Source organism: Epinephelus lanceolatus, chromosome 22 (genome assembly GCF_041903045.1).
Source record: "Epinephelus lanceolatus isolate andai-2023 chromosome 22, ASM4190304v1, whole genome shotgun sequence".
NCBI lineage: Eukaryota > Metazoa > Chordata > Actinopteri > Perciformes > Serranidae > Epinephelus > Epinephelus lanceolatus.
In genome coordinates, this window is record NC_135755.1 from 37,560,948 (window position 1) to 37,588,632 (window position 27,685).

General features: G+C 42.6%; 1 protein-coding gene across 1 annotated transcript in view; it reads left to right on the forward strand.

The window, feature by feature from the left end:
• The window catches only part of ablim2 (actin binding LIM protein family, member 2), a 245,136-nt gene that overhangs the window by 93,652 nt on the left and 123,799 nt on the right, over positions 1 to 27,685 (forward strand). Inside the window, 4 exon segments of the mRNA XM_078164135.1 lie at positions 6,819 to 7,002; positions 17,155 to 17,267; positions 17,573 to 17,699; positions 27,515 to 27,608. Coding sequence (XP_078020261.1) covers positions 6,819 to 7,002; positions 17,155 to 17,267; positions 17,573 to 17,699; positions 27,515 to 27,608 — 518 coding nt within the window.

The following is a 27,685-nucleotide window of genomic DNA, read 5'->3' on the forward strand; positions in this document are numbered from 1 at the left end:
TTCCAGGAAATGAATATTATCTGTTTCATTCATCGTAACCATACTATGTTCTCTAAAGCTTAAGACCATACCCAAAACATACTTAAACAGAAACAGAAAGACAAAAATGAATGACAAAAGTTATTAACATTTTTTCATAGTGTGGCTCATGAATGCCGTTAACCTGACCATTGCGGCGCTCTCCCCCTAACGTAGAAGATACAACAGTCGACCCGACTGATCCTACTAAGAGGAGCAAGTCCCACGCAAGCATACCAACTAACTACTATCGCTGCTTCCTTCACACAAACAGCTCTACAAAATAAATTTAGGAAATCAACTCACCTAGTGTCTTGTCTTAACATACATTGCTGTCATATGTTTTAACTAAAACAAAATGTCTCTGCACCAACAGGTAAATTAGGCTTTAAATGAGAAAACAGAAAAACCCCACACTCTGTCAGTGTTGTAATCAAACATTTTCTAAGTGCGTTGTCCAACACATAACGTTATTACTTACAATTAGGGATTCCATAGATGTTACCTAGCTGAGATTCATTCTAGTCACTCAGTTTATCTTTTGTTAAATGGCTTCTTCTCATCCGCTTGTCTTGTTGCGGGCTTCAATAAGTCTCTCGACTTCTTCTGAAGTGTTGCAGGTCACCATCTGTCCTCCGTGCCTGATGGTCAGTTTCGCCGGGTATCTGAACCTGTATTCAATGTTTAGTGCCTGTAGACGTTTTTTCACCCCATCGAACCGCCTCTGTTGTCTGCGCACCTCCATACAGAAATCTGGAAAAAAACATCACTTTGTATTGATGGTACATCACCGTTTTTTTTCTCTCTGGCGGCATCCATCACTTCTTGCTGGTCACAAAAATTCAAGAACTTCATGATTAGCACACGGGGGAATCGCTGTTCAAAGGTTGGCAACCTGCCAATTCGGTGCGCTCGTTCGATAATCACTGGACCCGACACCAAATTTCCAGACACCTCAGGTAACCACTCTTCCAAAATCTTCACAGCGTTCTTCCCCTCTGGGAGTGGATTTAGTGTGTGCTCACCAACACAGTCAGCATGTCTGTGACTCACAGCACATGGATGCCTACAAGACATTAAAATCAGGAAAAAAATGAAGCAAGTTTTCATACTGAGACCTTTGCAGCCAGACACTATAAGAGCTCAAGTGACTGACCTCAGCCCAAGTGCATGATTTGTAAAGTCCTAGGTAATAATTCAGAAAGAGGACAGTGGAGGAGTTTAGTGAGGTAAATCTTGATGCAACCTGAAGGACCCAGGCCTCATAAGACCATACCACTGTGGAAGCATTCACACTGACATTCAGAATAGTAACAGTGTAGTGCTTTTTGAAAGGGGTTGGGGGAGTGGGTTTAGCTCAAAGCACCTTTGTGCATTCAGCCTGCCAGAGCTTCTAACCTGGCTATGCTATGGAATAGGAGTTGGGTAGCTATTTGCACGTCTAGGTGTCAACCAAAAACAACTCTCCAGTTGTATACCCCTAAATTACTGTATTTACACTCCGTCTTTCACTTTGTAATATCGAGTAGAATTGGGTTTGACATGTCTCACTAACAACAGAAAACAAAACCATTGGCCTGCAGTCTTTACCAGCTGAAGTCATTGTGTCAACATTCTCATTACAGAGATCACAGTAGTGTTAGTGTTTTTATGCCTTCGTGCCAGTGACAGCCCTGGCCAGAAGTGTTATGTTTATGGGTTGTCCGTCCTACTGTCCATCTGTCCGTTTGTTCAGTTCTTGTGAGGGCGATATCTGAAGGATGCATTAAGGGAATTTCTTCAGATTTTGGCACAAAGTCCACTTGGACTTAAGTATTAACTTAATAGATTCTAAAGGTCAAAGTCACTCTTACCTTCCTTTTGTCTTATACTTTTAATCGCAGTATCTCATGAAGGAATTTCCTAAAAAAAAGTCCACTTAGGCTCAAGGTCACTGTGATGTTGCGAAACACATTTTTATGCTTCTTTGCCGGCAATAGCTGTGGCTGGAGGCATTATGTTTTCGGGTTGTCCGTCTGTCTGTCCATACGTACATCTGTACGTCCCATCCTTTTGAAAACGCTTTCTCAAGGACGCCTCAAGGGAATTTCTTGAAATTTGGCACAAATGTAAATGGTAAATGGACCTGCATTTGTATAGCGCTTTTCTAGTCATCCGACCACTCAAAGCGCTTTTTACACTACGAGTCACATTCACCCAATCACACACACATTCATACACTAGTGGTTGAGGCTACCATACAAGGTACCACCTGCTACTCAGTTTTTTAACACACTCACCCACCGATGGAACAGCCATCGGGAGCAGTTTGGGGTTCAGTATCTTGCTCAAGGATACTTCGACATGCAGACTGGAGGAGCCGGGGATCGAGCTGCTGATCTTTCGATTGGTGGACGACCCGCTTTATCTGGGCCACAGCCAAATGTCCATTTGGACTCAACGATGAACTCAGTAGTAAGGTCACTGTGATCTTGCATCCTTCTCTTTCTTATGGATGTAAACTTTAAGAGAAACTTGACTGGTGTGCGGAGGCATACGACCACGGGGCGATAATACTAGTTTTGCCATAACTCAAGAATTAATGCGCTAATTGTGACAAAATTTCACACAGATGTCTCATAGGATAAAATGATGAAGTGATGATATTTTATTTTAAAAGGTCAAAGGTTAGCTTCACTGTGACATCATAATGTTGTGCAAAAACACTTTCACGCAACATAACTCAGGAACAGAAGGAGACATTTGAGACATTTGGTCAGATACTGAATTGGTGACACAAATCTTGTCCACCTTGAAACTGTGCTAATTGTATAGATCTTCTGTGCTGCTGGGGCAACATTTAGTGAAAACATTGTCAACTGTCATTGCTACATATGAGTCTGGATATACGTGGATGTAAACTGTAACTGCAACTTGAAAACAACCCCAAGACGTTAATGCAAGTTTCAACTTGCTATATAAACTAAGTACAAAAAAGTAAGGAAATTTGTGTTTGGTAGATTATTTCTTTGTTGTAACAATGCTTCTTGGCAATAAATCTTATGCCGTTGGAAAGTCTGTTTATTTCCAGTTTAAATGGTGCCACATTTGTAAGGAACATGCATTTGTGGATTGAGCAGCAGAGCTGACTATGTGGGTTGCGCCCCTGAAAAATGTGCCAAATATTCTCTGCCAATGCCAAACAGCTCTTTTTGGCTGTTGACTCTTGTTTGGAGTTGTTTGGTGGATTGGATGATTGAAGTCTGAAGAAACAAGACATATTGGCAATTTAACAATTTATTCATTTAACAAACAGGAGCCTCAGTAGCGTGTGGAAGAACCATACACAACCACAACAGCCTGGCACCTCCTCCTCATGCTGGTCACCAGCCTGGTCACACACTGCTATGGAATGGCATCCTATTCTTCAACCAGCATTTGTTGCAAGTCAGCCAACATGGTTGTGTTGGTCACTCTGGCACAAACAGCACGCCCAAGCTGATCCCACAAGTGTCCCATGGGGTTGAGGTCAGGACTGCTGGCAGGCCATTCCATCCTTTCCACTCCCAAATTCTGGAGGCAGTCTCTGATAAACCCCACTCTGTGGGAGCAAGCGTTGTCATCTTGGAGGATAGAGTTCAGTCCCAGACTGTATAGATATGGGATTGCCACTGGTTGCAGAATTTCATCTTGATATCTCTCTGCATTGAGATTGCCTCCAATGATGACAAGCCTTGTTTTTCCAGTGAGGGAGATGCCGCCCCACACCATCACACTGCCTCCACCAAAAGATGTTACTCTATTGGTGCAGCAATCAGCAAAGCATTCTCCGCATCTTCTCCACACTTTGATCCTACGATCCAACTGCTGTAGACAGAATCTGGACTCGTCACTGAACATAACATTCCTCAACATTTTCAGGTTCCAGTGCACGTGTTGCCGACACCAGCAGAAATGGGTCTGATGGTGAAGGCCAGTCATGGCAGGCTTCCTGGTAGCCCTATGAGAACAGAGATTGGCTGCGTGCAGTCTGTTCCGGATTGTCTCGGCAGAGAGCCATCGGACATATCATCCTGCAAACCTTGACTGCAAATCTTTAGAAGACTGCCTACGGTTCTTAAGTGTTGACAGGATGAGGAAACAGTCTTCTTGGGGTACTGTCCTCTTGGGACGCCCACTTTGCCGCCTGTCTCTAACATCCCCCGTTATATGGAACTTGGCCTTCAGTTTGCAGATGGTACTAGGGCTCACTCCAAATGATGCTGCAACTTGGTTTTGCGGAACACCTGCTTGAAGTTAGCCTATCGCATGGGCCCTATCCAGATCAGTCAAACGTGGCATGCCGATTTTTGGAGCAGACACCAACTGACCACTGTAGCAGGGCCCATGCTCACAGGTGCTGACAATCAGGCAAATATTTCATGGGCGCAACCCACATACTCAGCTCTGCTTCCTGATGTTCCTTACAAATGTGGCATCATTTAAAAGAGAAATAAAGAGGCTTTCCAACGGTATAAGATTTATTGCCAAGAAGCATTGTTAGAACAAATAAATAATCTACAAAACACAAATTTCCTTACTTTTTGTGTTTAGTTTAGTTTTTTGACTGTCAAAACTTGTACCAGCAGCAGCAGCAGACACAAGCTGTCTGAGGGCAGGAGTGAAAAAAGAAGGGCACCAGCTGCATGCAGAAGGTTTTCTAGCATCTAGGACAGCCGGGCGGCAGTAGCTCAGTCCATAGGGACTTGGGTTGGGAACCGGAGGGTCGCCTGTTCGAGTCCCTGTCCGGACCATGGAGTGTGGACTGGAGGCTGGAGAGGTGCCAGTTCACCTCCTGGGCACTGCCGAGGTGCCCTTGAGCAAGGCACCGAACCCCCAACTGCTCGCCTGACCAAGGGCAGCCCCCTCACTCTGACATCTCTCCACTTTGTGCATGTATAGGTCCTGTTTGTGCATGTGTGTGTCTTTCGGACCTGTGTGTAATTAACAAGCAAGAGTGAAAACATTGAATTTCCCCTCAGGGGGATTAATAAAGTAAATAAAATTAAACTTAAACTATATGGCCCTGCACTGTGTTTTGTCCACTGGAAAGGTCCCTTGGGCACTTCATCACATTTGCATCATGGACGTCAGTATAGACTAAGACCTTAATGAGAGATGTGAAACCCACTGAAACTGCTGCAACTGTGCCTGGGTGTGTCTGCGACTTTTCTGTAGAATCTGCGCACATCTGCAGTGTGTGTTGTAGCTATGGTGATTTCATCCATGTTTTGTACACATCTTTCCTCATACCTTCTCACATTCCTGCAAGGATTTGTGTGTGTGTGTGTGTGTTCTGGACAGCATATGTAATGTGTGATCTCATCGACAGTCCACAAATGTGTCTTACCTCATCCTCTTACACATCCCTGCAGGTTTGAGACTGTATTTTCTGCGCGTGTGTGCATGCATGTGTGTGTGTGCAAGTTCACAGAATACCACCAACTAATGCAAACATCTCTCATTTATCTTTGCTGTTGTTTTTTTTCCACAAAAAAGAATGGAGGGAAAAGGAGTGGTAATGTTTTTGCTAAAGGAGTGGAAAAATAAATGGACATTTCCCCTGAGGGCGTGGCTACTCTGTGATGTCATGTGATTGCTAAGTTTGCTCTTTGTAATCATTCTGTGTTCACTAGAGGAGGACGATGATTTGGAGTTCCTGTCATGTATTAAGAGCCAGACAAAAGACACGGCACTGCATTTACACACACACACACACACACACACACACACACACACACACACACACAGATGCATAATAATACACCCATTCTGAAAGTGTGATGTTATTGGCTCGTAAAGCAGGCTGGAAAAAAACAGATGTGTCAAACTGGCTCTACCGATTACAATGCCTTCTCATCTTTCTACTGCTTTTCAAATGAATGTCTATAGGAGTGTTTGTGTATGTTCCTTTTTTGTATAACCTTTTAATAGCATAGTTAAGTATAATATTTTTTAGTATATTGTAGTATAGCATGTTTTTTTAATGCCTCCACACTTGTGATAGCTGTGGTCCAGTTTACAATATATTTTAGTATGGTATAGTATGATATTTTATAATATTTTGTAGTATAATGAGGTATAATCTAGTATAGTATACTGTAGTAAAAGTAGTGTAATGGTGAATCTTACCTCTTTCTTTCTAAATAGCACTAAATAAAGTGAAATGTTAACCTAATGATAGCACTTAATGAAGAGTGATGGGATCAAAATAGCCATTATAATTAATCATGTGGCAGTCTTAAATATTTGGAATAAATTCAAACAAATTTACTGATGACACAGCTGTGGTGGGCCTGATCACAGATAACAATAAAAAGGCCTGCCTGACAGAAGTAAAGGAACTGACCTGCTGATGTCAAGACAACAACCTACTCCTGAACATCAGCAGAACTAGGAGATGATAGTGGACTTTGGGCACAAGCAGAGAAGGAACTATCCCCCCCTTAATATCAACGGGTTCTCAGTGAAGAGGGTGGATATCTTTAAGAAAAGACAAAGAAAAAGGGATAACAAATCTGATGCCTTTCATGATTTTTATCAATTTTGCACAGTGACATTGATTTTGGAATTCACTTGAAGACGTTCATTCACCAAGCCTTTGTATTTTCAAAGTTTGTTCTTTTAAATGTGTTCAGTCATCCAATGTGTCTAATCCATCTCACTCTTCTTTCCCCTTTTCTTTCTATCCATCCCTTTTCCCATTCTCTTTTACCTCTCTCCTTCCTATACCCTTCCTATACCCTTCCTTCCTCCCTCTCTTCCTCCCTCCCTTATCGCAGTATGTGGTTGTGAACTGGCCCAGGGAGGCTTCTTCGTGCGGCAGGGTGAATACATCTGTACTCTGGATTACCAGCGACTGTACGGGACCCGCTGCTTCAGCTGCCAGGACTTCATTGAGGGGGAGGTGGTGTCCGCCCTGGGAAAGACCTACCACCCCCGCTGCTTTGTCTGCGCCTCCTGCAAGTAAGAAACAGAGATCTGGGAAGCATGGTCTAAAAGCATATTAAATTCATGTATGATTCAGATGCTTCTTTAGTTATTTCCTTGCAAGACTTAGAAGTTATTTTTGACTTTAACAACAGTGAGTTGTAACATGATTACTTTTACATGAGAAATCCCTAAAGTACTAAAAACATGGAATTTTGTCAGTCTGTCAGACTTAAAATCTCATATATGACTTGATTATGACATACATACTAAACTTAAAGACTTGACGGGACTTGCCCTTGGTCACAAGTCTATTGCCCATCTCTGTGCTTGTCATTGCAACCCTGACTCCAAAATTTGAAATGAGTGCATGAGTCTTTGTGGATTAAAAACTACGCTGGACTTTTTGTCGGCATGAGAGGTCAGTAAGTACTGTCTGTATTTTCATTCTAAAATGGCCATTTCCTAACGCTGAGGATGGCTATGAGCTGAAACACGTCCGTTCGACTGCTGCTGTTCAATCCACTATATTAAAAATTATTATACTTATTAGTGAGCGCTGTCGGGTTTTTCTGCTTTGCTGTAATTTTTTTGACCAACACCCAATTACACTTTGAGACTTTTGAGTGTGCACGCCGAGTTTGCTGAAGACTTATCTCCATACACAACAGTACTAGCCAGCCGGCAGTGACCTCCCCAAGATGGCGGCGACGTTGATGCACAGTAGCCACAGGAATGAGTCATCTATGATTATATATATCTATGCTCCAGACTGCACAGGTTAGCTAACGTTGCCTCAACCACTCTGCACTATGCACTACCTGGGGGTGGTGGGTGCTAACGTTAGCTAGCATCCCACTCATATGGGGTTACTGCTGGTATCGCCGCCCTGATGAAGGCACAGCGTTGCTGCAGTACTTTTTTTTTGTTCTTGTTGTTATTTACAAAAACAAATGAAAACTAGACAGTACAACAATAGTTTGTCTCTCATGAAACCAATCAAGCATTTTTTGGAGGGCTCAGTATACTTCAAATAATGCAGTTCTTTTTTCAATGTCAGCATTGCAGGGGCTGTGTCCGATATGTGATCTGATGATCACGCCCACTTCACACAGTGATTGGCCAGCGGCATGGAGAAAAGAAAAAACTTCCCTTTCAAATTTAGTTTTATTAATTTTTGTTAGGACAACATAGCACCATTCTTAATGTCCTGAAGCTGGCTGACTTACCTTTTATAGAATCAGACATCCCCACCTCTACCTCTATCTGTCTAACTTTTATTCACATTTAACCCTAACCCTGGCATTTATGAGACTCTTATAATACCCTTTAATGTGTGTGTTTGAGTGAGTGTGTGTGTGTATGTGTGTGTGTGTGTGTGTGTGTGTGTATGTGTTATCATACCTTGGTGATCCCCACACTGAACCTGAGATCAGAATGTTCCAGTGTGGCATTTGAGGTTTGTAATGTGATCACCAAACTTTGCTCCCCTTATAACAAATATTGCTTTTGTGGTGGTAAAACATAAAGGTTTATTGTACGGAATATAAAAATAGGGCTGAGAGAAAGACAGCAAATGCTGCTCTCAGCTGTGTGTGTGACTCATGGTCACAACACTGTATTGATTATTAATAATTCATCAAGTGTAATGTAGCTCTGTTTTTCACTCTCACTGTCTGGCTGTGTGCCTCTTACACACAGGTGCTACTTGATGATTCACCTGCATCCGAAGCAATACATACATCTGCCTCTAACTCTACATACACCATTCCTGTATTTCACCATTCTAAGGGGTCAGATTACATATTCATCAACACTGATGCACTGAGGTATCATAAAAAACACAAAGAAAATTACATCTAAATTAGCTCAGTTTCAGTCATGATTTATAGATTATAGCTCTGCTTTTAATACAATTTTACCCAGCAAACATTTTAACAAACTTCAACAGTTGGGTGTTCATTACTTGACTGGGTCTTGGATTTCCTGCTGCACAGAAAACAAATGGTTAGCAAAGAGCATGGATACCAAGAGGCGAAGCTCAATAGAACACCCCATAGCAACAGACTCGCCCATGGTTTCGTCCTACCGCCGCCATTTTGGACTGTCAGCAGACCGCAGCAGACCCGCTTGCATACAAAAACACACAGACAAACTGAAGTATATCGCTATTAATTATGCTTACAATGCTACTCACCTCGTGATAGCTTGGTCACAGCTGCTTTTTCACGTTTTTGTAAAGCAAAATACAGACTTTAAAAAAAAAAAAACGAAGAAAAACAGTCGAGATGGCATCTCTACATATTACATCCACTGATGAGAAGATTAACTTAATTACTCCTTCAAAATCACCCCATAATACAAAATACCAAAAAATAAAAATAAAAATCAATATTTTAACTAGAAACACATTAATGGCAACGTCACATACATTTATTTACAGTTTGTACAGTAAGGGGACAGTAATAATAATAATAATAATAATATAGGCTATTTTAATATGATATATTTTAATGCTAAAGCAGTAATCAATTCTGATACAAATGGTCCAAGAGGCCATATATATGTGTTTAAATATATATATATATATATATATATATATATATACATATACTCTATCATTCATCACTCTAGGAAGAAAGAACAACATATCACGATTATGCATATTCAGAACAAATATTAACATATATATACAGTACAGGCCAAAAGTTTGGACACACCTTCTTATTCAATGCGTTTTCTTTATTTTCATGACTATTTACATTGTAGATTCTCGCTGAAGGCATCAAAACTATGAATGAACACATGTGGAGTTATGTACTTAACAAAAAAAGGTGAAATAACTGAAAACATGTTTTATATTCTAGTTTCTTCAAAATAGCCACCCTTTGCTCTGATTACTGCTTTGCACACTCTTGGCATTCTCTCGATGAGCTTCAAGAGGTAGTCACCTGAAATGGTTTCCACTTCACAGGTGTGCCTTATCAGGGTTAATTAGTGGAATTTCTTGCTTTATCAATGGGGTTGGGACCATCAGTTGTGGTGTGCAGAAGTCAGGTTAATACACAGCCGACAGCCCTATTGGACAACTGTTAAAATTCATATTATGGCAAGAACCAATCAGCTAACTAAAGAAAAAAGAGTGGCCATCATTACTTTAAGAAATGAAGGTCAGTCAGTCCGGAAAATTGCAAAAACTTTAAATGTGTCCCCAAGTGGAGTCGCAAAAACCATCAAGCGCTACAATGAAACTGGCACACATGAGGACCGACCCAGGAAATGAAGACCAAGAGTCACCTCTGCTTCTGAGGATAAGTTCATCCGAGTCACCAGCCTCAGAAATGGCAAGTTAACAGCAGCTCAGATCAGAGACCAGATGAATGCCACACAGAGTTCTAGCAGCAGACCCATCTCTAGAACAACTGTTAAGAGGAGACTGCGCGAATCAGGCCTTCATGGTCAAATAGCTGCTAGGAAACCACTGCTAAGGAGAGGCAACAAGCAGAAGAGATTTGTTTGGGCCAAGAAACACAAGGAATGGACATTAGACCAGTGGAAATCTGTGCTTTGGTCTGATGAGTCCAAATTTGAGATCTTTGGTTCCAACCGCCGTGTCTTTGTGAGACGCAGAAAAGGTGAACGGATGGATTCCACATGCCTGGTTCCCACTGTGAAGCATGGAGGAGGAGGTGTGATGGTGTGGGGGTGTTTTGCTGGTGACACTGTTGGGGATTTATTCAAAATTGAAGGCACACTGAACCAGCATGGCTACCACAGCATCCTGCAGCGACATGCCATCCCATCCGGTTTGCGTTTAGTTGGACGATCTTTTATTTTTCAACAGGACAATGACCCCAAACACACCTCCAGGCTGTGTAAGGGCTATTTGACCAAGAAGGAGAGTGATGGAGTGCTGCGGCAGATGACCTGGCCTCCACAGTCACCGGACCTGAACCCAATCGAGATGGTTTGGGGTGAGCTGGACCGCAGAGTGAAGGCAAAGGGGCCAACAAGTGCTAAACACCTCTGGGAACTCCTTCAAGACTGTTGGAAAACCATTTCAGGTGACTACCTCTTGAAGCTCATCGAGAGAATGCCAAGAGTGTGCAAAGCAGTAATCAGAGCAAAGGGTGGCTATTTTGAAGAAACTAGAATATAAAACATGTTTTCAGTTATTTCACCTTTTTTTGTTAAGTACATAACTCCACATGTGTTCATTCATAGTTTTGATGCCTTCAGTGAGAATCTACAATGTAAATAGTCATGAAAATAAAGAAAACGCATTGAATGAGAAGGTGTGTCCAAACTTTTGGCCTGTACTGTACATATATATACAGTACTATGTACAGTATGTAAAGTGCTGATTGTTCTTTCATAGGGGATAGTAATAATAAAATAATAATATATATATTTTAATGATAAACTCTTTTTCATCCGTTACTTTCTCTTCTAACATTTTATGTTAAACAAAAGCATTATAACAAATAAAAGCTCATCCATGTGAATAAAAATAATGTGATTACTATTTCCCGTTTCAGTGCATTGACAAGTGCAGTTTTGCAAGTGTTATCTTCCCTCCAAAACTGGCATATTAAATTTATATTAAAACACTTTAAAACGTACACCTCAGGAGTTCTTACCTGTTGGGATCCTTCGGGAAACGGTGGAAGGCCAGGTGCGGGGTGTTCCACTGATAGTTGTTGCAGTTAATTGCACTACACTGTTTTCTTTTACTTTTTTTCTCCTCTCTCCTTGACATCTTGCATGTTGTCTGGGCGCAACAGTCCAAGCTCAACAGTCCAAAATGGCGGCAGTGCTACCACAGCCCCCCTAGTGGCTGTCGGTAAAAATTCAACGGAGCTTCGCCTTTTGGTATCCATGCTCTTTGTGGTTAGGGTCAATAATAAGACCTCTAGGGTCAAACGTATCAGCATTGGCGCCCCCACCAGAGGTGTGTTTTATCACCCCTGTTATATTCACTGTGCACAAATGACTGCATATCACACACAGACTCTGTCAAAATGCATACACATGCATGGATGACACAACACTGGTGGGGTTGATTTCTGGGGATGGTGACACCACTTGTAGAAATGAGGTCCTCACATTAATTGAATGGTGTACCCTCCACAACCTAGAGCTAAATGTCTCCAAAACTAAGGAGTTGCTAGTGGAATTCCGTAGGAGGGGGAGAGTGTCCCAGCCCCTGTCCATCAAAGGGGCGGAGGTGGAACGGGTGGACAGCTTTAAGTTTTTAGGAACCACAATCTCATCCTCACTGAAATGGGGAGACAACTTGAGCTGTATCGCCAAAAAAGCCCACCAGAGGCTCTTTTTCTTCTGTGGTTCTATCAAGCCACTATTGAGAGTATTCTTACCTTCTCTATAACTGTCTGGTATGGCAACTCTAGTGTCCAGCAGAGGCTGCAATTAGACAGAATAGTCCACATGGCTGAGAAGATCATAGGCTGCAAACTCCTCCCTATCTCAGACATATACGAGGCCCGTATCCAACGCAAGGGCATGAGAATCCTACTGGATGAAAGCCACCCTGCCAACCCCCTCCTCAAGGTCCTCCCATCAGGTAGAAGATTAAGTGCTATCAAAACTAAGACCTCCCGCTTTCTGAATAGTACATAAAGTAATATCATCAAATTCCTTAACAGCTCTCCATCCCTGCACCAATACCTTATGGAAGTAGGAAACTCCCCCACAGGACTTGAATAATCTGCTCTCTGTTTTTTTATCATTGTATTTTTATATGGTATTTATGCTCTTATTATGCTGCGGTGTTATATTCTTTTTACACAATTGCACATCAGAGTCAACCTGCTACATATTGCACTATATGAGAATTTGCACTTAAAATCTGCACTAGTCACTTTAGACGTTAGCCTCCTGGACTAACATCCAGGTTCAAAACATGTCGAGGTGTATAAGGTATGACCTGTTCTCATGACAGATGTGACCCTGTGTAAGCCATGAAGAATGTCCTATGTCCTATGTCTGCTATTCTTGTTTTTATTTGTTTTCTGGTTTGTCGTTTTGTCTTGTGGTTGTCCCACTATGTAGAGTGCACTGCAGCAAATCCCTAACGACTTGTGCAATTTATATGGCAATAAAGTATTGAATCTTGAATCTTGAAAAATCATGATATGCCACACTAAATAGGCACTTTTTGGATTGAGACCTCCTCTTCACATGAGTCTGAGTGCTGCCCCTTGGATGCACTCCTTTTGTCTATAGACCAAATTTGGTAACCTATGTCCTTTATTGGGCACTCCCCTCACTTTTCTGCCAGTTTGGGAATGTGATTGGCCTGATTAGGATATACAGTACATGGTCATGTGGCTACATATCCAGCCCATGTATGCGTGATCCATTGGCTGACATGTGGGTGGATGTATATGATTGGTTGTCTTTTATATTTTTATTTGTTTTTGTTTTGTTCACCATGTTAGAATGCAACAATTTCATAGTTAGCACTAAAAACACAAAATACAGCTGAGACTGATAGAAATGTCAATAGATTTCAAGTATTTTGACCTGATGATAGCAATAGCACTAAATTTAAAGGGATCACCGAAGTTACTAGAATTCACCCTGAATGGAGCCCAAATATCTGAACTCAAATTTCAATCAATCCAATAGGTCTAGTTGTTAAGATATTTCACTCTGAACATCAAAGCTCATGGTGGTGCTAGAGGAACAGTCAGTGGATCACTGAAGTAATGGGGATACATCCTGTGGTCACATTGAAAATCTGCGCAACATTTCATGGCATCAATTTAGAAGAGTCACAGGTTGGCATTTTTTCTGTTATGGCACATAAATAAGGCAGAGGATAAGTGCAATCATGATGGAGGATAATGTGCAGCGATTTCAATATAGATATTAATTGGCTTACAGACAGACAGACAGACAGACAGAAAGATAGCAAAAGAGAGATACATGTAATTCATATGAACCATAAACAACCAAAATTATAATTTTCTGAAACAAACTGTGTTTTTAGGTCTTATGAGCTTTGCATTTATTTATAAGGTAAAATAATCAACCTTAAAATGCTTAAAATGAAGGCAACACATTTAGAACAAGGCATAAAGAAAGCACTGGCATCAATCAATGTGTAACACACGGTTACTTTAAGTGTTTTCTTTAAGTTATTGTACTATTGAAGAGTTCTGTGATCTCAGTTTGATGGTAATAATACACAAGAAAATAACTGGCATTTTAGCACAAAATACATTCATTTATTGTTTCTTTTTTGCTGTATCTTTCTGGTGTTTCCCGTGTCAGCGTGGGTTTTCTGTGGACGCTCCGGCCTCCATCCACAGTCCAAAAAGGCTAATTGGCTTAGGCTAATCTGTGACTCTAAATTAGTCGTAGTTGTGAATGTAATTGTGAATGGTTGTCTGTTTCAATGTGTCAACCCTGTAATAGTCTGGCGACCTGTCCAGGGTGTAGCCCGCCTCTCGCCCATTGTCAACAGGATAAGTGGTTATGGAAAATGAATGAATGGATGGATGTATCTTTCCACCTTATGTTACACGGATAGCTAATTCATGAGCAAAATTTTTTTTGAACCGAAACATGGTAAATATATTTCTCTAAATTAAACACTGCATTTAAGGACAGGCCAACCTATATAATGTAAGGGAGGCTTTAAAAAAGACTCAAAGGCTAAATATATCAGCTATAAAAAAGAGAGAGAAAGACTTTTTGACTGTTGTACATGAATAACCTCTAATCTCAGCCCAGCCTGCCTGGATGTATTTCTCCTTCAGTAGCTGGCTGTGACAGTGTGACAGCAGCTTTTAATATCATATTACTGAGCTACAGGAAGCAACATGTGGCAGCCAGTCAGAGCCCTGCTCTGCCAAGGCATCGTCACTCCGTCTATACTTGACTCAGTGACAGCAGCTGTGTTTGAGCAGCACGTTCAAACAGCCAGGAGACATTAACATTGTTTCATTGTGTTCATAATGTTCCTCTTAACAGTATAATAGAATTTGCCTCTAAAGGCTTTTTTGCTCCTGAATGAAAACACAATGAACTAGAGATTATCTTGCGATTGGATCACACTAACCACAAAGCTGATCTGCCATTTAAAATGAATGTTGGCTATGTGCGTAATATGGAGGAACAATGGCCTCTTACTTACTTCTTACCCCGCTACTAGAGGCACTGTTGCTCGGACCATACCCATTTTCAAACTTGGGCTTCATTGTCATCTCAACTTCACTCTTGTAAAGTTTTGTGACTGTATCTTGCACAGTTGTGATGCTATTGCAGTGACTAAATTTAGCCACAGACACATAAACACTCAAAATGGCTTCTGTAGTAGTTCCTACTACAGTAGGTGTCTCCAGGAGCACATTTTGCCATGATGACACATATACTGACAACATGTAAACAACTCCAGCCCCACACTTCCATGTCTGAATGTTAAAGCCAGTGGCAATGTGCCTTAATGATTACTTCTTCAGTAGTGCACTAGATGCCGCCTTCAAGAAAACTCTTAAACTCTGTAAAGAAAAGTGGATAACTTTGTCTCATGAAAAGATAAGCTCTCAACATCTTGTATAACTTAATGTATGTCTTGGTCACACCTGAACATGATATGATAGTTGAATGCCTCATTCCAGAACCATTGGCATTAACCTGCTGCAATAACACCCTCCAGTCTTCTGGGCAGCCTTTGCACCAGATGTTGGAATCTGGGAGTTGCTCCCATTCAGCCACAAGAGTATTAATGATGTCCAACACTGAGCACGTTAACTTGCACAAAATATTTGTTTTTTTGCCTTTTTTCCGCAAAAGACTATATTCCTACTAAGCTTATAAAAATGAATATTCCACTAATATTCCTGTTCACATGCAGTCCTGCGTGCTTTGATTAATGTACTTTAACATGTTTTGGCATACTCCAATTAACATGCCCTAATGTGTTTTGGAAAAACTTCAATTAACGTACCCTAACATGTTTTTGCATACTCTGAATAATGCACCCTAACATGTTATTGCATTCTCCGAATAACATACCCTACCATGTTTTTGCATACTCTAATCAATGCACCCTAACATATTTTTGCATGCTGGGATTAACCAGACTATACCATGTAACCCCTTATCAGATAGACTATTTTAACATTAAGTGGGCAGCAGCTTATCCCACAATAGTAGAAAAGTAGCATTAGTATAAATATATCCAGTGAAGATCAGGCTTGGCTCACAGGTCGTTCCAAAGGTGGTGGATGGCTCTTTGCAGGCCAGTAAAGTTCTTCCATACAAACTGGGAAAATTTATTCACCATGACAATATCCCCAAAAATAAAATAACACTTACAAATGTCACCGTCGTGCACTATGACCAGAGGCCCTCATACTTTTTGTCTAAGACAGTCAGGCATATGTCTTATAAGTGTAATCTGTCCTTGTTTTCACTGGTTTCATAATTGTGAGGATTTTATTTTCTAGATTTTGACAGATTTTTTTCCCCTCCAGTCCTGATTGTCTGCCCTGATAAGTTTCATCTTATTACCACTGCAGTCACCTCACCTCCTGCTCACCTGTTGTCACTTCCCAATCAGTCACTCCCTGCCCAGATATTTTGTTCGTCGTCAGTTCGTTGTCTGCATCTCTTCCAGTCAGTAGAATTTTCCTAGTGTTTTGAGTTCTTATTTTGTTTATTTTAAGCATTCCAGCATGCTACTAGAGTTTAGAGAGATACTAGAGTTTAGTTTCTTCCAAGCATTTCGGATTCTTGGTGTTTGAATGAACTCATTACATGCCAGCTCCCAGCTGTAAGCCTTTTCACATTAAACCTTTTCCTGCTGCCCCATCCTCTGTATCTGTGTTTGGGTCCAAACCTGTTTAACTTAACCTGTTGAAAAGCTTAAATGTTGTGAAACTTTTGCTGGGGTATTTAGACTCATAAACTTTTATAAGCTTTTATAAGCTTAGTAGGAATCAAATCAGACAACTCATTTAGGAGTGTGAGGATTTTCCTAATCTGTCAGCAGTGACATCTTACCTTATAAAGCTGCTGAGCCACCTAAAAAAGGCGCGTCTAGTGATGGTCTAATTGTTGATTCAGAGCTGTAGAATAACTTTGGAAAGCACAAAGCGTATTTTATTTAAAGCCCTCTTCTGATGTTGTGATATTGTATCTGTTTTCTGTTCACAGACAGCCATTCCCAGCTGGCGACCGAGTGACATTTAATGGGAAGGAGTGTATTTGCCAAAAGTGTACCCAGCCCCTCCCTGCCAACAGCCCTGCACCCATACAGGCTGTCCACAGTCAGTACTTTGTTTATGTCTGTCTCTCAAAAGCATAAATCATGCCAAAAGCAAACTTTAGGATCCTGAAAACTATGATTCGTCACGCTGCTCGTCAGCATAATTTTCTTTTCCATCCCTTTTATTGGCACTTTAGTAAAATGATGTCATTCCACTCTCAGGAAAACCAAAATGACCAATGTTCATTTTGTCCTTTTGCTTAATGAAACCAAAGTACTGTAAAGGGAACTCTTCCACATAGAGAAAGTAAACTTTAGTTTAATTTCTCATTAAATCTCAACTAATCTCCCATCATGTCTCTGCAGACTGCTGCGGCTGTGGGAAGGAATTTAAGAATGAACAGTCTCTGGTAGCACTGGACAAGCACTGGCACCTGGGCTGCTTCAAATGTAAAGTCTGCAACAAGGTGCTCAATGCGGAGTACATCAGCAAGTAAGTCATAATGGTTGTAATATACATTGCTATAACTCCTCTTCGTAATACAGGGATGCAAACAACTCACTTTTCGGCGACTCTCGCTTTTTGTCATGTCAATTTGGGTGACTTGTGGGAATCGTGTAGATCCAAGGAGTTTTTTTGGGGGAGTTGGCATGGAAGAGTCTGATTAATGATTCCGCGAACACAAACGAAATGAGCAGATGACAATGCTGCCGCAGCAAAAACTGTGTAGTGTGCGCGCAAGCGTGAACCACTTGTTTTCATCTGGATGATTAGTCTCTTACACAGACGGCGATGACGTCAGCACGCTGGCTGAGTCTGTCGTCTGTGGACATTCCCATAGGAAAGTTGTAATAGAACTAGTGCTGGCTCCCAGCGGCAGTGATGTGATTAGATCCAAATCTGTGTACTTCCGTATTTCCTCGACCAACAGCTGATTAGCTTTGCCTTACACCCGCCTACACCGGAATCGCTGTTCCCCGAATTGTTGTCCGTAGTACAACAGAAAAGGAAGTGTTCAGTGCATTGCAAGAAGAAATTGAAATGGATATGATTTCATTTGATTCAGCTATATTGCAGAGCTGGAACGTCTCTGTTACATGTAACACACGTGCCGAACCTATGGCCCATTTCTATTACAAAACAAAAGACGAATGTCCCCAGACTCCCATTCTGCAGTAAGGGAGGCTGGTCACGCGAGACTATTGGATGATATGCTGCTGGATGAAAGATCATAGAGCGCTACGCATAGGACAGGGTTGTCAGGTCCGCTTATAAGCCACGACTTTGGGCTTGTTATTTTGTAAAGTCAATTACAAATATTGGTAGTTGCGGGTTGCGTTTTTTTGGGCTTGTTTCTAAAGTGGAGTTGCTTATTTGGGCTTGCTCTCTAAATGTCGCCTTTCTCTACATATATATCCGTCTAATAAGTTATTTAAATACATGATATATATATATATATATATATATATAGATTAACTAATACAGTGGCCTCTGGCTATTTTTAATTTTAATTTTTCAAACATTCTATAAACATTCCGCATTTTATATCAATTCCAGAGTGAGCAAGTACCTTGTAGCTGGTATAAAAAAAGAAATTGTGGAAAGAGGTAGGTTGAACTGCACTCTGTTTTGGTAGTTTTGCTGAAACATTCAACTTTGTTCATTTGCAGAATGAGGGAAATTGAGTGTTAGTGTATTTTGATATTCACAATTTCTTTTTTTTTTTTTTTAATCATACAGTCCAGATGTAAAAACTATTATCCAACACTTAAGGACACTTGCCCCAGGATATTCAGATGGATCTTAGTTTGAAACTGACATGTTATTTGTAGTAGGTCAATCTACCTGCTTCGTTCAATGTAAAGAGCATGAAGAAATGTATAAAGATTTGGACCTCTAGCAAGATGGTCATGATGGCTCAATGGATTTGTTCTGTTTTGGAATACACAATATTCTTCCAAATTAGTGTTTGTGTATTTTAATATTCAGAATTTCGCTTCGACAAGCTCTCTCTTTTTTGACCATACACCTGTTTTCATCCCTGGTAATACTATCACCTCCATGTCAAGTGTTCCTGCATTTTAACCCGTTATCAGATGGTTAGTGTTGGCTGTCACAATACTTCCTATCACCCAATGAATCAAAACCTGAGACCTTTTTTTTATATTCAGTTAGTGAAACTCTATCTGTGCTCAAGTTGAGTCTTCGTCCACTGATATCTGGCATTTCGCATTTATGCCTCTGTGCAGTAATAGCTGTCAGTGGAGGCATGTTTTCGGGTTGTCCATCCCATTCTTGTGAACACAATATCTCAAGAACACCTTAAGGGAATTTCTTCAAATTTCAGGCAAAATTCCACTTGGACTCAACGATAAGCTGATTAGACTTTAGTGGTCAAAGGTTAAGGCCACTGTAACCCGTGTCTGTCTTATTCTTATAAACAAGATATCTCAAGAATGCCTTGACTTGTCACAAACAGCCATTGGGACTCAACAACGAGCTGATTAGATTTTCATGGTCAAATGTTAAGGCCACTTTGACTTCAATAAACATGTTTTTGGCCATATCTCAAGAGTTCTCATGCAAATTAGGACAAAATTTCACATGCATGTCTAATGAGATAAAGTGATGAAGTAATGGCATTTTATATCCAAAAGGTCAGCTTCACTGTGACATCATAATGTTCTGCAAAAACATTTTTCTGGACATTATTCAATGTCATATCTCAGGAAAAGAAGGGGAGACATTTGGTCAGGTACTGAATTAGTAACACTAATTTTGGGTGACAACCTTGAAACTGTGCTGATAGTATAGGTCTTCTGTGCATCCAGGTTGAAGATGTGTGTGAGGTATCCATGTTTTAGAATTCTGAGCTTCTTAACAGCAACATCTAAAGCATCGTTAACTATCATGGCTACTGTACATATGAGTTAATTCAAGTCTAACCAATCCTTCAATTGTTAGCTGACTAAATAATGTCCAATATATGAGGACTGCTGCTTACCAGAGAGAATCTCGTGGGACAAGCCGACATTGAGTATAAAAACACCCTAATCTGTGCAGCATCCTTTAATGAAGACGGGTTTTTGGTGAGACCTAGAATGCTAACAGAAGGTCATTGAGACCTATTTATTAATGAACACTGCACTGGTCTCAAAAGATGGCGCCCCCAGTGGCCTGTTACAGCAGCTCCTGCTCACCATTGAGCTTTTTTCAATTTCTCTTCAATTCAATTTCCGGTAGTGCGGCAGCCTGTCACAGCAGCTCCAGTGTATGTTTGAGTTTGGCTTGTTTTTATGTTCTAGACGTGTTTTATGTTCTTAGTTTTTAAGTGTTCATTTTAAAACACACAGTTTCCGAGGAGCATAGGGGCCTAGTTAAGGGGAAATGGAGTTGATCAGACCACTTTTGGTTTGCCTGATATTCGGAGGAATTCTCCAAGCGGAGCAGCGGAGTCAGCCGGCAATTGTTTACTCCCGAAAGGAGCTCCTAGACCTGGCTCCTTTTACCAAACATATCGGGACAAGACACAACATTCCGACAGAGCTGTTATGGAGGAGACGCTGGGGGACGCGTGCTGGGGCGAAACGGAATAGGAGAGGGAGAGAATATGGAAGGAGTCTTACAAACCAGCCCTTCCATCCATTATCATGGGAAATGTTCGGTCCATGAATAACAAGATGGAGGAGCTCGAAACCGTCATCAGAAGCCAAAAAATCTACCGGAGTGCAGTCTGTTGTGCCTGACTGAGACGTGGCTGAAGGACTGTATCCCGGAGACTAACACCAACACCAGTGGCTTCCTAACGATACAAGTGGACAGGGATATCAAAGCAAGTGGCAAGAGGAAAAGGCGGGCGGCTTGCTTTACTTATCAACAACAGGGGGTGTAAACCAGGGCACACTACAATCAAGGAGCAGGTTTGTAACAAGGACACTGAACTCTTATAGTTAGTTTAAGACCCTATTACATGCCACGGGAGTTCACAGTAGTTATCACCATTGTTGTTTACATTCCACCCTCTGCCCACGCTGATATGGCTTGTGACGTAGTTCACGTGACTATTGCGAGAATACAAGCCAGATATCCAGACTCATTTATTTTCCTCTCCGGGGATTTTAACCATGCATCCCTCTCCTGCACACTTCCCACCTTCAAACAGTTTGTGGACTGTCCTACGAGAGGAAATAAGACACTTGATCTTTTTTATGGTAATGTAAGAGATGCATATAAATCAACTGCACTGCCCCCTCTTGGTGGTCTGACCACAATCTTGTCCACCTCTCTCCCACATACAACCCTGTTGTTAGAAGGATACCTATTACCACCAGGACAGTTAAACGCTGCTTCCAGGAAGCAGAGGGATCCCTACAGGCTTGTTTAGATCTCACAGACTGGGATGTCTTCTGTGAGGCACACGGGGATGACATTGAGGGACTAACTGACAGCATTATAGATTACATCAAGTTCTGTGCCGATATTTGTGTACTGAGTAGAGTGATTAAATGTTTCCCCAACAAGCCATGGATCACTAGCAGCCTGAAAGGCTTGCTAAATCAAAAGAAAAAGGCCTTCAGGGAGGGCAATAAGGACAGAGCAAAGGCAATACATAAGGAACTGAAGGTGAGGACTGAGGAGGGAAAACAAGCCATCTGTACTCGTAGTCTGCCCCCTTCAGTTCATACCTGTTCATCGGATCAGTTTCTCCCTATCAGTGACTCATCCATAACACTCCAGCCATCACAGGTGAAGAGGGAATTGGACAGACCTAAGATTGGAAAAGCGGCTGGTCCCAACGGAATTAGCCCTAGACTCCTTAGGATCTGCTCCAGTCAATTATGTAACATCCTCTCACACCTCTTCAAACTGAGTCTGAAACAACAAAAGATCCCCTCTCTATGGAAAACATCATGCATAGTTCCTGTCCCTAAGAAGAGACTCCCTGTTGACTCCAGTGACTAGAGGCCAGTAGCCCTCACTTCACATATAATGAAGACCCTTGAGGGGCTTGGAGTGGATGATGCCCTCATCTATATGATGCAGAGGACCTACAGCCACCTGGACACCCTCAATGCAACTGTGAGGATCACGTACTTTGATTTCCCAAGTGCCTTCAATACGATCCAGCCACTGCTGCTTGGTGCGAAGATGAGGAAGATGAATGTGGAATCAGCGCTGGTTGACTGGACCATGGACTACCTCACCTGTAGACCACAGTATGTCAGGATGAAGAACTGTGTCTCCAGCAAACTCCTGAGCAGCACTGGTGCCCCACAAGGAACGGTCCTGTCTCCCTTCTTGTTCTCAATCTACACATCTGACTTCCAATACAACACAGGAGCCTGCTTCCTTCAGAAATTTTCTGATGACTCAGCAGTGGTCGAATGTGAGGAGGAGTACAGGGGCACAATTAGCGACTTTATCGACTGGTGCAACATCAACCACCTTCAGCTGAACATTTCCAAGACCAAGGAAATGGTCATTGATTATCGCCAGAGGAGGCCTGGTCCAGCCCCAGTCACCATTCAAGGTACAGATGTGGAGGTTGTCACCAGCTACCGGTATTTGGGACTGCAGCTGGATGATAATCTGGACTGGTCTTGCCACTTGGAGGCAGTGTACAAGAAAGGTCAGAGCTGCCTGTACTTTTTGAAAAGGCTGAGGTCTTTTAATATCTGCAGACCTCTTCTGTACACATTTTATCAGACTGTGTGGCCAGTGCACTTTTCTTTGGTGTGGTGTGCTGGGGAGAAGGAGCCCGTGCCAGAGACAGAAACAACCTCATCAAACTTGTAAAGAAGGCAGGCTCTACCATTGGAGCTGAGCTGGACTCAGTTCAGCAGGTGGCTGAGGCAAGGATGCTCAGAAAACTGAAGTCTATATTAAAAAATGCCTCTCATCCATTGCACAACCTGAAGGTGTTTAGCCACAGCACTTTCAGCCACAGGCTGATACCACTGCAGTGTAGGACTGAGCGTAGCAGGAGGTCCTTCTTGCCTGCGGCCATCAGACTTTTTAATGCTCAGTAGCTAATGCACAGTATCTATTAACCTACTCCTGCTCCTTTTTACTTGTTCATCATGCTGTATTACTTTTTATCATTTATTGTCTTGTTTGTGTTCATTATTGTCTTGTGTGTGTTGCCTGAGGGATACACTGCTGCTGTGACAACGTAATTTCCGCAAGGATTAATAAAGTATTCTTTTTCTTCTTCTTCTTCTTCTTCTTCAATTAACTTTCTCACTTAGAGTTTTTTTTTTCAGATTAGTTAGTTAGCACTTATGTTTTGTTTTGGTATGGAGATGAAGACCTCTTTCTTCATAGCGGTCTTTCTCCTATTTTTCTATGGACATGATCGTGTGCAGGGACCCGGCGTCCAGTTGTGGCTTCATTGCTTACACCTAGGACCACCTGTTAGTGCTGCGTCACACTATGGTGCGACCCGAGGAGAGGCACGATATTCCCTGTGAGCTGCGGAGAAGGAGATGGGGATGTTGCAATGCAGATACCAGAGTAGATGGTACAAACCCTTCCTCCTGTCCATCATTTTGGGGAACGTAAGTTCACTTCCCAACAAGATGGGCGAGCTGTTGGCGCTGACTTGCCATCAGGGGAAGTACCGGCAGAGCAGCATGCTGGTGTTTACAGAGACATGGCTGATCACGGAAGTACTGGACACAATCGCCATGCCGGATGGATTCCAGCTCATCCGACACACACAAGTCAGCGGACAGCGGTGGAGGAAAGGAGGAGGGCTGGCTGTGTTTGTGAATGATAGATGATGTAACTCTGGGCACATCACTATCAAGGAACAGCATTGCTGCAGGGATATTGAGCTGCTGGCTGTTGGCATGAGACCGTATTATCTACCCAGGGAGTTTTCTCATGTCATTATGGTAGCAGTGTATGCCCCCCGTCTGCTAAGGCTGAGTCTGCTTGTGACATTCTCCACACTGTTACCAAGAAGGCTGCAGACACAGCACCCTCAGGCCCTCCTTCTGATCTCTGGGGACTTCAACCACACCTGTCCATCCACCACCCTGCCCACCTTCACCCAGTATGTTTCCTGCCATACCAGAGGCAATAAAACACTGGATTTATTTTATGCCAACACCAAGGAGGCATACCACTCATCCCCCCTGCCCCCCCCTGGGAAAAGCTGATCACAACCTGGTTCATCTTCTGCCTGTCTACAAACCCCTGGTGCAGAGGGAACCAGCAACCACGCTGTGAAGAGGTGGTCTGAAGAGGCCAAGGAGGCCCTGAAGGACTGCTTGGAGACCACTGTGTGGGAGGTATTCAGCGAATACCATGGGGAGTACATTGACAGACTGACATCATGTATTACGGACTACATAAACTTCTTTGTGGAAAGCACAGTACCCCCCTGGACTGTGCGCTGCTTCTCCAACACCAAACCCTGGATTACTCCAGATCTGAAGGAGAGGTGCAGAGTTATTAACTCCAACCAAGGAGGAGCTGAGGGCTGTGCAGAAGGAGCTACGGAGAAACATCAGGCTGGGAAAGGAAGGATATAAAAAGAAGATGTAGGAACAGCTGCAGCAGTGGAGTCTGGAGAGGTCTGAAAACCATCTCAGAACATAAACAACCAGACTCCCAGGCCAGAGGCGACCAGAAGTGGGTGAATGATCTGAATCTGTCCTTCAATAGATTTGATCAGTCTGCCCTTCCCCGGCCCAGATATTGCTGCTGCAACCCCTCTCATCCTCAGCTTCACGTTCCCCCCCACCTACACTCCTGGCACACTGCTTCAACACCTCCACCACCCTGCTCCCCCAGACATCTCACCACCCCCTACTCCTCCCCCCACCTCATCACCTCCGCCCCCCAGTACACAGCCCCTCTGCTCCAGCTTGTCCTTCACTACCTGTCAGGTGAGAGATCAGCTGAGGAGGATAAAGACGAGGAAGGCTGAGGGTCCAGACGGCATCAGCTCCAGGCTCCTGAAGTCCTGCACAGACCAACAGTGTGGGATAGGTGAAACCATTTTCAACCTGGGCCTGAGGTTTGGGAGAGTACCACAGCCGTGGAAGACATCCTGCGTGGTTCCTGTGCCCAAGAGTCTGCACCCCAAGGACTTCAGCAGCTTCAGACCGGTGGCATTAACATCGCACCTCATGAAGACTCTGGAGTGGCTGGTCTTGTTTTGTCTCCGCCCAGCAGCAGGCCCTTCAGTGGACCCGCTGCACTTTGGCTACCAGCCTGGCATTGGGGTGGATGCTGCCTTCATCTTCCTCCTGCATAGAGCTCTTTATCACCTGGAGAAGCCTGGAAGCTGTGAGAATGATGTTCTTTGACTTCTCCAATGCTTTCAACACCATACAGTTTCTGCTTCTGAGGGAAAAACTGGAGCATATAGGAGTGGCTTATCACCTCACATCCTGGATCCTGGACTACCTCACAGACCGGCCGCAGTATGTCAGGACCCAGGATTGTGTATTGGACTTGGTTGTCTGCAGTACGGGGGCCCCGCAGGGGACGGTGCTGGTGGCGTTCCTCTTCACCCTCTACACTGCAGACATTTTATACGACACCCCCACCTGTCATCTGCAGAAGTTCTCTGATGACACTGCCATAGTCGGCCTCATCACAGATGGGGACAACAGGGAGTACAGAGAACTGAACCAGGACTTTGTGGACTGGTGCCTGAGGAACCACCATCAGATCAACTCTGGGAAAACCAAAGAGCTGGTGGTGGATTTCTGGGGAAAGAACATTGAGATGGTGACATCTTATAAGTACCTGGATGTTCATCTGAACAATAAACTGGACTGGACTGATCATATTACAGCACTGTATAGAAAATGCCAAAGCAGACTCTACTTGCTGAGGCGGCTCAGTTCTTTTGGAGTGCAGGGGGCGCTCTTGAAGACCTTCTTTGACACTGTGGTGGCATCAGTCATCTTTTATGGAGTGGTCTGCTGGGGCAGCAGCATCTTAGCTGCAGACGGAAAGAGACTCAACAAGCTGATCAAGAAGGCCAGCTCTGTCCTGGGATGCTCTCTGGACTCTGTGCAGGTAGTGGGAGAAAGGAGGATGAGAGCCAAGCTGTCATCTCTGAGGACTAATGACGCCCACCCCCTGCAGGAGGAGATAAAAGCTCTGGAGAGCTCCTTCAGCGATAGACTGATTCACCCAGTGTGTGAAGGAACGCTATCGCAGGTCCTTCCTGCCTTTTGCTGTCAGACTACACAACCAGCACTGCTCGCAATGAACTGCACCATGGACACTTCATGGGCACCAAATTAAGCATTACTGTCATCCTTGTTGTTTTTTGCACATACAATCACTTTGCACTAAATATGCTCTTTTATCCACTGTTCATGATTATTATTATTATTTATTTGCCGTTTCTTGTATTTTTCTTTCTTTTTTTTGCATGCCTAGTTTTAAAATTTTAAATTTTTTAAATGTTTAATCTGACTCTTTCTTCTTGACTGCTGTAAAACTGGAATTTCTCAATTGTGGGATCAATAAACGTGTATCTTAACATGTGGATAACGAATTATTATGTTTTAATTTCTCCAGCTTTCTCCAGCAATTTCAATTATGAAATTATGATATAACTGGAAAGGAAATCCACAGAGGCACTCAGTGGCCTAGTAGTTATGACAACACCATATACTGTGATCGCAATGTCCCATTTCCTGGTTGTTTCTTTGGTGTGACCTATATTCAGTTAGGTTAACACAGAGAGTCATAAAACACTTTTCTGGCCATTATTCAACATCATATCTCAGGAACAGAATGGGAAATATTTGGTCAGGTACTTAAACTTACACTTATCTTGGGTGTCCACCTTAAACCTGTGGTGACTATATAAATCTTCTGGGTGCGAAGACATCCATGTTCTCACAGAGAAGAGAAACTTGACTGGTGCGCAGAGGCATACAACCACAAGGCGATAATTCTTGGTATTTTATAGAAAATAAAAATGTTCTCTGTCACAGTTTCTTGTTCCAGCACAAATCCAGTACTATAGAGCCAGTTGCAGTACAAATAGAGAACTGAGTAGAGGCTGCTCTGACAGACTAAGAAACCACTGTATATTTATCTCATAATATGCTACTAGTGCTACTACTATGGCACTAAGGAGCAGTTTGCAAATTATGGAGGTATAAAGTTATCATAGTTGGGATGTCTACGGCAAAAGCACCTGCTGAGTGCTTTCAGCTCAGACATGCTGTATGGAGGACTGTAAGGCTCTGGAGTAGTCTCCTGACAGATGTGATGTGGATCTGATGCTCTGTGCTGATCTGCTGACTTGCCCTGTGTTGTTTTATTAGGGATGGAATCCCCTACTGTGAGATGGACTACCACGCCATGTTTGGTATCCAGTGCGAGAGCTGCAAGAAGTATATTACCGGAAAAGTCCTGGAGGTAACATTACAGCACTGATGGGTTACATTTTCAAGAAATGTTTGTGGTAGCTGTTGGTTCAACTTCCACTTTGTCCC